The sequence below is a fragment of the Pleurodeles waltl genome, chromosome 5 (assembly GCF_031143425.1).
Source record: "Pleurodeles waltl isolate 20211129_DDA chromosome 5, aPleWal1.hap1.20221129, whole genome shotgun sequence".
Lineage (NCBI taxonomy): Eukaryota > Metazoa > Chordata > Amphibia > Caudata > Salamandridae > Pleurodeles > Pleurodeles waltl.
This window is the reverse complement of record NC_090444.1, coordinates 765,929,313-765,942,379: the sequence shown is the minus strand read 5'-3', so window position 1 is coordinate 765,942,379 and position 13,067 is coordinate 765,929,313. Positions and strand designations below refer to the sequence as shown.

At 44.9% G+C, this 13,067-nt stretch overlaps 1 protein-coding gene across 2 annotated transcripts in view; it reads left to right on the top strand.

Moving 5' to 3' along the window:
* Positions 1-13,067, top strand: part of SLC24A3 (solute carrier family 24 member 3) — a 1,392,829-nt gene that overhangs the window by 1,130,550 nt on the left and 249,212 nt on the right. For both annotated transcript variants that reach the window (XM_069234727.1, XM_069234728.1), the window contains exon 8: positions 2,833-2,858. In XM_069234727.1, coding sequence (XP_069090828.1) covers positions 2,833-2,858 — 26 coding nt within the window. The remainder of the gene's footprint in view (positions 1-2,832; positions 2,859-13,067) is intronic.

Genomic DNA, 13,067 nt, shown 5'->3' with positions numbered 1-13,067 from the left:
GCGCGAGCGCATGCAACGCAGGCTCGACCCTAAAAAGCTGAATAATGCGCAAATATCTGTGCTGTTTAAATTAAGTTAAAGCTTTCATGACTCACACTCAAGGCTCCGTCAGTACACAGCCACTAGAACTCCCTGGACTGGTAGTGTCTTCAAGTAAATATTAAAGACTGACAGCTGAAAAGGAAGCTTCAACTCGAAAAAAGCATGGGGGGTGGCGAATTCGCACAGGGCTTCAGTGTCCATCACCCTTTGACACCAAATTACTTTAGCACCAGACTTGCGAGAAGATAAGCCTGGACAGTGGCAGTGACTGGCTGCCTTTCAGTGCCTCAGTACTTGATTAGGCTCAGTACGAGGGTCAGGATGCCAGGTGCTTTTAGCATTGTTTTGAGACAGAGGCAGTGCATTTTGAGTTGCTGGAAACTGGAGTGGTGGGGCCCTGCGCCCTGTAACCAAAACTGCCAATGACTGCCTTAGCCAGTTTCCTTCATCTTGAGTTTATCGCTGGAACACTCAGTTCCTGAATAAATCATTGCATTAAAGGAATGAATCAATCGATCAGTAAGCTGACATAAATCTGAGCAGTCTGGCTTGCGGGGATAACTGGGGGTGAGGCACGGGGGTTGGGGGGAATTAATAACATTTAAAAAAATAATGTAAAAACGTACCTCTGTGCCACAAGCTGCCGATCCTGCGTCATCTCTGGGCCAGACAGGCACAGGCTCCCAGCCTGCCCTGCGGCCAATCCTGACGCTGCTCAGAGCTCTGCAGGCTCTCTCTAACTCGGTAACTGTGTTGCTGGGCTGGGGAGAGCCTACTATGTATGTGGGTCTGGCCGGCCCGAGACGGCCGGCCAAACACACATGCGCTCTGAGCGGAGTGCACAGTGCACTCCCTTCTGCTCATCACTGCCAATGCCACGGCCCTTTCACAAGGAAAGGATAATAAACAAAGGACCTGATTTTTTTAAAGTTAGCGCCGCCTTTATGTCATTATACTTATATTTCGTGAGTTTGCGCTGCTTTTGCATCAAAAAATGATGTGAAGGCGGTGCTAACTTTTCATAAATCAGGCTCAGAGTTTATTATCCTTTCCTTGTGAAAGGATTTGCAGTGGTTGCTGCTGGTGGGGTGGGGGGCGACGATCCTCCATCATACCGGAGGAGTCGCTACTGAGTCTGAGGAGTTTAGAAGTGATCTATTAACAAAGATTTGTTTGTGACAATTAAATTGACTCCCTTACACTGTTTGTTATGTCAGGGGAGGGGATTGGCATTACCCAGTGAATATAGTGTTCTGCCTTGTTTGAACTTACATTTGCACTATAAAAACAACAAAGAGGCATTTTAACCTATATTGGGCTGCTTTATATCTTCCAGAAGTTATCCCCTTGGCGGCCTTGCAACTTGAAAGACTGAAATTGATTGAACTAACTTGTATCAGGAAAGATTTCTTATACAACTTAATATACAACTACTGATATGGGAAATGTGCAAATTACCTTTCTTGAACACAGACTGTTAATTTCACTTTTGAAGGATGTCTAAGTACAAACTGGGTAGAACAGGAGATAACCTCCATTGGTTGTTATGCAAACTGTACTGGATCATCACCTGGCTTCCCCACTTGACCAAACTGTGATCCTAGACAAAATACTTTATTTCACTCTGCCTCATTTTCCTTCACTGACAAATATGGGAACACCTAGGAGAAATTTACATTAGAGAATAACAAACCCCTCTCTTTCATACTATCAGCTAATAAATTCAGGGCTATATTTACAAGTGGCTTGTGCTGCCCATGCGTCACTTTTATTGACGCACGGAAGGGGAAGGCTACAGGCTGTTATCTATAATTCCACATAATGAGTGGTTTTCCATGACCTTGTAGATATGGAGTAAGGCAACGCAACACATGTTACTATGCTGCCTTACTCTGCATCTAAGAGGTGTTCCATGGGTGTTGCGGTGAGTGTTCCCACTCCATACCTTTGTATTTTAATGCATTCACAGATTTACAAGGATTTGTAAGCCTGAAAATGCATCAAAAGCCTATGCCTCCTCAGTGGATGCATAAAGATTGAGCAATACCTTTATTTCTCCTCCTTTTTTCCTTTTTCTATGTGTGCTGCAATTGTTTTTGTGAAGGAAGGTGTGGCTTCTGGCACAAAAACAATGATGCCCGCAAAGCAGACACCCTTGCACCCTGGTGCAAGGGTGCCTGCATTGGCGATGGCAGCCTTTGTGCACTAGTACAAAGGAAAAGGACAGGAAAGCATAGTATCTTGTAGATACAATGCATTTCTGCCTTTTTTTTTGACATAGGGCAGCACAGCAAGAAGGCTTGCTGCACTGCCCTGCATCAAAAGATTGTAAATATGCCCCTCAGTTCATAGATAATAACTTTGGGCATTTAGATTCTGCACATTCCACACTGAATATTTCTTGGCTATCTCATGGCAGTCTCCCCAGTGCATTTTGGGAATGGAGCATACCAGATGAAATGTAGGGTTTCTGTTTCTTGAATCTTTGTAAGTTTATGTTTAGAAATGATTGTTTCTAACACATTTCACACAATGCAGTAATGTGATTTAATGTACTAAACTTTAACACCGTAAATGTACAGTTACTCTATATCATAACAATAATCTTTTCATGGCTCTGCTCATGTTGTACATGTTGGGGCAAGAAAGGCTCATAATGAGCTCTGGCTCAGCTCGCCCTATGGCTGGCTTTCCCTCCTCTCAGAAACCATGTGTAACGTGTTGACTCGAATGCATGATTCGAAAATATCCAATTTCCTGTCTTAATTCCGTACCTTTCTCTCTTCACAGTTCATTTACGACGAATGCGTTTCTTGGTGAGTACAAGTGTGTTGCATTTTTGCCACATTCTGTTCCTTAATATCATTCTATAGCATTATGTTCTATGGGTGTTGTAGGGAAGCGAGATCAGGATTCAGGTGTGTAAGCAAAGCAACAAAAAATGGATAATGCGTGTCAGATGGCTACCAACAAAATTCCTGCATTTCCCCCTCCATGGCAATAGGTGGAACTTATTTATTTTCAGCTCTACAGTGGTCTTTGTTCCATTTTTTTCTGTCTCCCGCCCCCCCCACCCTTGAATGCCCGTCCACTTTGTCTTAGCTTGAAATTATTCAATATTCTATGGGTGACGGTTGATGGCACTAGTACTTGGGAAGCTGCTCGGGTGAGACGTACTTTAGTTGTGGCTTGTTAACAATAAACAAGCCTTAATTCCCAATCACAGAAGCAGCTACTTATTACAGATTTTGTGTTGAAGACGGAATTCGTGCTGATATCCCCATCCAGTATTCATAGAGGTCGGGATGTACTTACGGCAAGATTTAATAAATAATGATGGTGCGTTGCACTGCGCCAAATTTGGCAGCATGGTGCACCATCATTTTCAAAAGGCAGGGATGCGCCGTATTTACTAGAACAGGGCACACCGCTGTGTTTTCCCTTCCTGCACAAAAACAATCTTAAATGGCAATTTGCTCTTTCTAGGTGTGCTGCAAAATGCAGCACACCTAGAAAGAGCAAATAACGGGGAGAAAAGATTTCATTTCTCCTTGTTGTGCAACTCTAATGCCACCCCTGGGGTGGTATTAGATTTTGGTGCTGCCTCAGGTTTACGAAAACTCGTAAATCTGTGGCAGCATCAAAATGCAATGGGTGTTGCTGTGGCACACCCACAGCAACACCCATTGCACGCCCCTTCCATGCAAAATGCTGCGTTTGAAGGGGCCATATTTACAAGGTGGTGGTAAGCCACAAAAAGTGGCTTAACACCACATTGTAAATACGGAGCTGGAGGAAAGGATATGAATGCACTGCATTGCTTAAATAGGGCACATTCCCGCCCTTTCCTTTTGCGCAGTGCAGCACAACAAAGTGACTTGCTGTGCTGCCCTGTACCAAAGTCTCATAAATATGGTACATAGTATCTAATGACCTGTGAGCCCTAATTGAGAAGTTGCTGTGATGCATTTATACGTCAAGGTGTTTGGAGTCCTTCATAACCTGAGAAGTACTGATGGGGTGGTGAGTGATGGCACCTGGTTTTGCAATTCTGTAGCAGCACACTGCTGGTGTCAGATACTTGTCCGCCTAGCTTCCAAGGCAAGAGGGACTTATTAGGGCGTGTATGACATTGCACCTCTTAGACTACACACCTGGGAGAGACCATCTTTTGGAAGTGTCCTCGTTTCTTCGCAGTGCACACTTTCACTGCACTGCACCTGACGGGTCAAACCTTGGTTTGGTGACATATGACATTTTGACATTATATTCCTATGGCAAAATGTGTTCCAGGAGTGGAACAACCATCATGTGAAGGCAAGGTTGGCATTAATTGGTGGCAGAGAAGAAAATGTGTAGAACTAGAAACCACATTTAGCATACACTTGGAACTATGTTGTTTTGTCACCAAACAGTTTGTGATGCTTCACCTAAAGTGTTGATTTGTATTCCAAAGTAGTTAGGAGGCCATATACACACCATAGTCCCTGCTCTGTAACTGCATAGCATCTCTCCACGATACCTCGATATCCTCGTTGACCAGATTGCTCTAACCTGTCACTTCAGTTTACCCTTGTACATTCAGTCAGACTTACTTATTATAACTCCATGCAGCTGACAAAATGCCATTAGACACGCCTCCGAAATGTCTGTAGTATAGGGGAGACCCACCCGTTTCCTGGAAGATTTCAAAGGAGGAATTTCTCACAAAGCATTTTAAGATCGACAGCAAGATGCCAATGGAACAGAGGAAGTACATTTTACTGCATTGTTAAGTGTCTGAGTAACAGGAGAGTTTCAAAACTCTTCCCAAAACTATTTGAAATTCAGCATCATTATATCATTAGAGAGTTATCCCTTCTATACTAGGCGACAGAAGGAGCATGAAACCTTCGATGAATTCTTAAAGCTTTGCAGAGTTTATCCACTGCATGCAGCTTAAAGCGACAATCAACAAGATGCTTAGAGATCAACAGATAGTAAACACTAATAGCATAGCAAAAGGATACAGTAACGCTTATGACCATAGGTGACTCCATCTTGGAGGAAGTGGTCAAAACAGATAAGGAGATCAAACAATCGGCCATATGAGTCAAGGAGGTCAATGAAGACAAACGTGGGAAAGAAAGTTTTGAGGTTTGCAGCATTGAAAGTAAAACCCACAAAGTGAAAGCAGTGAAATGGAAGAAAGTCAAACCAGGGTACAGCTGCTACAGTTGTAGGAGCCTTTTCCCCCTGACCTCCTTCAAGGGCTATCTATATACAAGAAAAGACAGCAAGAACTGTGGCAAAATTGGACACCTTGTGAAGGTGTGGAAGAAAAGTTAAGGTCAACAATAAACCACCAGTGACTGTGCTCTTGATCCTTTGTCCAGAGAGACCATAATATTGATGGTCAGAGGAGTGAACATGATGTAGAGAGAATAATAAATTCAAAAGCTAATATGTGCATGCTGGTGGTGGGAAAGAAGTTACATGGTGTGGTTGACTCAGGCCAACTATACACAATGGCCACCAAGGCCAGATTCAACAGATTGTTAGTAGGCCTGGGCGAAAAATGGCATTTGGAATTTCATGTCACAATACAAAATTATGCTATTGCACCACATCATGTAATTATGCGTCATTCGCTTCAAATATTTAGCAGGAGAACAGAAGCGCAACATGAATGACCATAACTGGAGAAGGCATGTTTTTTGCACTTCTCTTTTTAGCATGAAAGGCATTCTTACATCCAAAACGGATGCGAGGATGCATTTCATGCTAAAAGTTTGGAATAAATGACAATTTTGTATTTCACGCAACCATGCATAATTTCGCATATTTCTGAAATAAAGCATAATTTAGCAAAAACAAATTACATTAATTTTGCATACCCCTACGTATTAGCTAATAAAGTCAAGCATCTGCTTGAACCATGTAAAGTGCTTCCAAGGTGACATTATCATATTCACAAAAGACATGGGAACCTGATATGATGTTGTACAATGGACTGGTTCTTTGAGTGAGGAAGAGTGCTTTGTTTGAATCCAAATTACATAAGCCAGGTCAAACCATTTCAGCCAAAAGAATTTCTGGTAGTTTTCATCAGGAATGCACAGCCTTCAGATATTAAAGCAAAATTGTTGCTTTTGGACAAAGTGAATATTACAGCAAATTTGTCTAGATATCTGTAAATGTGATGCAGCCTCTTAAGAAAACGTTATGCAAACACAAGGTTTGGGCATGGACCAACAAGATGCCTTTGACTTTGTGAAAAATGAAATTATACCTTCTCCTATCTTACAAAACATTCTGTATTGGAAAATGCTGTATGACTACTTTTGATAGTAATGGGCTAGGGAAGCCATTTCAAAAAGGGGCAATAAAAATGAGTGAGTTGTGGCATATGCTTCATGAATGTTGACTGAAGTGGAGAGACTCTATGTAGTTATGGAGCAGGAACTACTGGCATGCGTATGAGCTACTAACAACTTTAGCCATTTCTCTTCGTGGAATACATTAATTCAACAAACAAATCACATGCCCCCACTTGAGATGTTATCTTATGACCACAGCACGCATGCCTTGTCCATATTAAAAAAATGCAAGAGTACTGTTTTGTTGCAGAGTTTGTGCCAGGAAACAAGAACCAGCCTGAGGACGGTTTGTCCCTCTTTCCTTGCTCAGCCTGAGTGAAGATAAACTTGAGGAAGGTGAAGTTAAAATTGTAGTGTCTGTTGTAAGTGGAATGTCAGTGATGCAGTTGTCGGGTAAAAGTGGTTTACAGAGGGTGGTAAAGATTCCACACATAATGGCTGAAAAGTACACACAAGAAGGCTGGTCACTGAAGAAGAGTGTAACAGGACTGTTGCATTTATTTGCTGCACCTCAGCTGAGAGTTCAATGGAAGTTTGTGTTAAAAAGTGACAACTCTATTACTCCCAAGGTAATTCCCAGACTGATCAACAGAATACCTAATGATGGGCTTATATTTGTGTCCGTACTGAATGATCTTAGAAGAACCCATTTTGGTGGTCTGGTATGGATGCTGAAGAAGACCACTTAGTTAGGTCATGTGATGTAAGCTTAAAACCATCAGTGCTCACCTGAGACCAGCGCAATGGTCCCATATGGATTGGCAGAAGTTAGCTTTCTTTTGGTAATGCATGACCCTTCAGGACATTAGTATCCCCTTTGCAGTTTGGTTTTGTTCTAGTTGATTATCACACAAAATCACCAGAGGTGAAATTCTTACAGAAGGCTACCACAGCAGAAGGTCTTGAGTACTTTATGAGTGCGTTTAGCAAGGGAAAGAATCCAGAATGATTGTAACTGATAATTGTGTATGGATTGTTCTAAGAGATTTACAGATTTATTTTCCCTGCAACACATCAAACCCATCAGGACTAATTGTATGATCAATAGGGTAGTGGCCAGTTGGGGCAATTTAAATTGTCATGTGAAGGAGAGTGTACATCTGGCTCTCTGGAGTCATACTCCTATCACACTCATGGCTAGAAAAAGATTGTGGGCTTTTAGGATTATAACACATTCTCTGACTGGTAGCAGCCCATTCTGGTGTCCTGGTTTGCTTAGAAGCACATTTCTCAATGGAAGGGTGTGGGAAACTGTCCCCTGGTTGAATTACCCCCACTTTTTGCCTAGTTTCTGAATGCATCTTGGACTGGAGGGCACTAGGGGCCAGATGTAGCAAAGGGTTTTACCCATTCTGTGTCTATGGGAAAATTAGTTGGTACATATGGCCCTAGGTACCTTCTAACCAGGTCGCAAGGTGCCAGTGTTCTTCCTTTAAAATGGATAAAAATGTGGTCACAATTGGCAACACCTTTAGCTGGCATTGTAAGTCCCTAGTAAATTGTACTTTTGCACTCAGAGCATGGGGTACTAAGGGTAGGCCCTTGAAGGCAGCAGCACAGATTGTGCCACCTTCAGGGACCATGTATCCAAGTGCACCCAGCACTGCCATTGCAGACTGAGGCCCTCATTATGACTTCGGAGGTCAAAACTGTTGACCGCCGAAGTCACGCCCGCCAGGAGACCGCCATATTATGACTCCTGGCAGCTCTCTGCACCCATTCCCTCCCAAATGACCACCAGGTAAGGTGATCGACCGAGAGGGGTGTTGAGTGTTGTGTGCGTGAATAGGGGTTTGTGTGAAAGGAGGGTGGTGGGGTGGTGTTGTGTGTGTTTGTGTGCGTGTGTGTGCAAGTGTCTGTGTGCTTGTGTGAATGCGTGTATGCAGGGGTGGGGGGAGTGTTGCGGCCATGTGTGCATGTATGTGTGAATGAGTGAGCGTGGACGTGTGCGTGTATGTATGTATGTGTGAGTGTGTGCATGTATATCTGTATGTGTGGTGCGTGCGTGGATCGGGGGTCAGTATGGGGATCAGCGGGATGGGGGTCAGTACGAGGATCGGGGGAGGGAGCATCACTACTTGGGGGGTTGGGGCTCCTTCAAGGAGGGGAGATTGGGGAGTCCTGTAGTGGTGACAGGAATTAGTATTCCTGTCGCCAGTATCCTTACCACCAGGGATTTCATGGTGGGGCTGCCACCACGGAATCCCTGTCGGTAAGGATACTCATTATACCACGGGCAGTGTTAGGTGGACCGCTGGGCCGAATGTGGTCAACCTTCAACCAGGCGGTCCCACCCCTGTGGTGGTACAGGCAGCGAACTAGCTGCACTGTGATGGTCATAATTTGGCGGTCCTGCACCACCACGCTGTCGGTGGTCTGGCTGCCACTGCCGACGTCGCGGGACAGGACCGCCAGGGTCATAATGACCCCCTGAGCGTCCTGGTGCAATCCCAAAATGCAAAATGGACATAGCACACACCCTGTATGACCTGTCCACTACACACTGCATGCAATATAGATAAGCCACCTCTCTGACAGGCCTTCCAGCCCTAAGACAGGGTGCACTGTAATGTATGTGTGGGCATAGGTGCATGAGCAATATGCCTCTACTGTATCCTTGCCAAACCTGGGACATAGTAAGTGAACAGCACAAACGTTTTAAATGCATGTGCTGGACATTGGTCAGTACGAGTTTCACAGCTACCTGATGGCCACTCTCAACCATGGGTTGTTTGGTATCAAATCAGAACAATAAATCCAGACTGTAACCAGTATTGGATTTATTGCAAAAGGTATCTAGGGGCCAGCTTAGAAGTGACCCCTTACAAATCTAACTAGCCCTGGCATCGTTGCTGGCCAGTCACAACCAGCCTGCCACCAACAGTCAAGATTCTGGAACCCTGGGGTGAGAGCCTTTGTTCTCTGGGTTCAGAAAAAAAGCCCTTCCTGGGCAGAGGTGTTACACCTTCTCCCCCAGGAATGTGCACAGCCCTGCCTGCGAGCTTCAGAGGGCTTAACACCCTTGAAACTCGACCATCAGCTCTGCTGCCAGCAGCAGATGGCTGCCCCTGTTACAAACCCCTACTTTTGGTGGGAGCAATGGTGGGAAAATGCCCATCGACAGGAGGAGTGGCCACCCCCAGTCTACACCACCCCTAAGGTGTTGCATGTGAGGTGACCTCTCCATTTTATTTTACTCCATCTTGCAGGGTAAGGAATTAGCCAGTCAGGAATAGATAAGTGACCTCTGCCCACAGGAAGTGGTCACATAGTGGATGTAGCCACCCTAAGGTAGATGGTTCATTGTTCACTACTAGGAACTCTGCTAAGCACCCACTAAGTGCAATATATAAGAAGCCAGAAACAAAGAAGACCCAAGGCTCAAGAACTGCATTCCTGCTGCACAAAGAAAAAGCCAAACCCTGCCTGCTGCACCCAGGACTTGACAATCGCCACTATGAGGTTTCATGGACATTGGACATACTCTAAAAACCCCAGAGGACTTCCACCCTTCTGAAACTTACCAAAGATCTCCCTCCAGAGTGAAGGCATCACTCCCTGCAACAAAGAAACAAAAGGCCACTGCAGGCCAATTCACTGACCGCCCGCTGACCAAGGATCTGGAAATAATAGCCACACCAAATTCCACCCAAAGGATCCAGATGACAAATCCTGCAAGTGTGCCAAATTTGGTGTCACTGCAACCTACAGTGGGTAAACCGTGCAATAGCCTGGGGTACTGGACCTCCAATGTCGGACACCCAGATGAAAAGTCCCCTCCAGACTCTCTGAGGACCAGAAGAAAGCTCCAGTCAAAGAACTTCAGAACACATAAGAACCACAACCCAGAGTGACCTTGCTAACCTGAAATCCACCCTCAAATTGACCTGCTTTCAGTGGCACCTCTGTGCACAACTCTTGGCTCACAAATCTGCTTTGCACCCAGCCTTCCTGGGTCCTGCACTAGTGAACCAGTGAACTAGCTGTATTCTAATGGTCCCCAACCAATTGCGACTTCTAAACTCCAAGGGGACTCACCAGACTCACCTTGAAGTCCTCCTGTGCAGTGCATTTCCAAGTGATCCCCTGCAGTGGACCTGCATCAGCTCCAAGGGCTTTGCAGCAGCTGAGCCTGTCAAAACTGGGAGCTGCCCGAACTTTCCTAGCTGATCTACAGAACAGGTGAAAGACCTCGACATACAGACAAAAGAAGACATTGGTAAATGCACTGCCTGATTTTAAATACATTTTTAAGGTTTTCGGCCATTGATTCCTATTGTGAATAATCACGCTCAAAAAGGCTATTTTTGCTAAACTTTGAAAAATCACAATTTAAAAAGTACTTACTCGATTTTGATGATATTTGTCTTAAACTTTTTATAAAAATCTAAAGTAATTTTGTGAATTGGTCTTGAGGTATCCTTTTGAGTGTGTGTCCACATTTATTGATAATGTGAGTACAACAAATACTTTTCCAAGATTGGTTTAACTGCTCAACCAAGCTACAATAAAAATTAGAGCATTAGATGACCTAGTTTTTACTTCTGTAAACCAAGGTGGGGTTGCTTGGACTCGCTGCTCAGTGCAAATCATTTTTGTACACTATACAGAGACGGCCTCCTACAAAGGGTGAGTGTTGTTATGGTTGATCTTAAATAAGTCAGAAACAATGGGACATGGGAACCTGTCCCATCAGTAAAGTCCTCACCCTAAACACTTCCATCACTTCTGAGACATTCCTTGATGCCTGTAAACACACCATGGTCAATGCACTGCCAAAGAAACACTGCACTACTAGCAAACTACTGCCCAATCTCCCTTCAACCCTACCCAGCCAAAGTGATGGAAAAAGAAAGTCATAAATATCCCACTCACCCCCCCCCCCTTAATGCACACCAGCTCGTAGACACTACATAATCAGGGTTTTGGCCAAAACATGGAACCAAGACTGCTCGCATCGCAGCAACTGACAGCATCAGGATGATCCTAGACCATGGAGACAGAGGAACCCTTATATTACTCGATCTCTCCACTGCTTTTAGCACAGTCTCCCACCTCACCCAGATCAGAAGACTACATGAGACAGGCACACAAGGACCTGCAATCAACTGGATCTGTTTGTTCCTCACAAGAAGGACACAAAGAATCAACCTGTCATCCTATACATCAAAGGCTAAGAACCTCATCAGTGGAGTATCTCAAGGATCAACTCTCAACCCAAAGCTGTTCAACATTTCTATGACTCCAGGAACTGATGTCATCAGATCATACAGCATCAACAAACACTCCTACTCTGAGGATACCCAACTGAATCTCTCCATCTGACAAGACCCCATCATGATAAACAACTTTGCCACTTTCATGACCTCCGTAACCTCAAGGCTGAAAACTAAGGGGCATATTTATACTCTGTTTGTGCCGGATTTGCGTCGGTTTGTTTGACGCACATTCGGCGCAAACACTGCCCCATATTTATACTTTGACGCCCGACGCAGCGGGCGTCAAAGTTCCACCATGTGCGCCATTTTTTAGAATGGTGAACCAGCCTTGCGTTAATGATATGCAAGGTAGGCGTTCCCTTCTAAAAAATGACTCCCAGGCCTTTGCGCCATATTTAAACTCCCGTGCAAAAATGACGCACAGGAGTGGGCGGGTCAAACAAAATGACGTCCAGCCGCGTTTGCGTCATTTTTTAACGCCTGCTCAGGGCAGGCGTTAAGGGACCTGTGGGCTCGGAAGGAGCCCAGAGGTGCCCTCCCATGCCCCCAGGGACACCCCCTGTCATCCTTGCCCACCCCAGGAGGACGCCCAAGGATGGAGGGACCCACCCCAGGGACATTAAGGTAAGTCCAGGTAAGTATATATATATTTTTATTTTTTGTGGCATGGGGGGCCTGATTTGTGCCCCCCTACATGCCACTATGCCCAATGACCATGCCCAGGGGACATAAGTCCCCTGGGCATGGCCATTGGGCAAGGGGGCATGACTCCTGTCTTTGCTAAGACAGGAGTCATGTCAATGGAGGGTGGGAGTAAAAAAAAATGGCGCAAATCGGGTTGAGGCAGATTTTTTGCCTCAGACCGACTTGCCCCATTTTTTGACGCCCAAGCTCCATTTTCCCCTACGCCGGCGCTGCCTGGTGTGGGTCATTTTTTTTGACGCACACCAGTCAGCTCCGCCGGCTAACGTCATTCTATAAATAAGGCGCCCGCATGGCGCTTTGGAATGGCGTTAAAATTTTTGACGCACAACTGCGTTGGCGCAGTTGTGCGTCAAAAAGTATAAATATGGCCCTAACTGTCTCAAACTAAACATGAACGAAACTGAAGCAGTGATCTTCATAAAGAAAACTTCCACCGAGCGACTCCCCCTGGTGGCTTTCTAACCTCAGACCCTCACCCAGCACCCACCATCAATGCAAGAAATGTGTGAACCATCCTGGACCACAAGCTCATCATGACAGCTCAAGAAAATGCAGTAACTTCCACCTGATTTCAAATCCTAAAGATACTAAGAAATATCTTCAAATGGCTTCCTGAGAACACCAGGAAAATGGTTATACAGTCATAGATCATCAGTAGATTCGAATATAGCAACACATTCTATGCTGGAATCACCAAGGAGCTACTGAAAACACCACAGCAAGAGTCATATTCAACTTACCT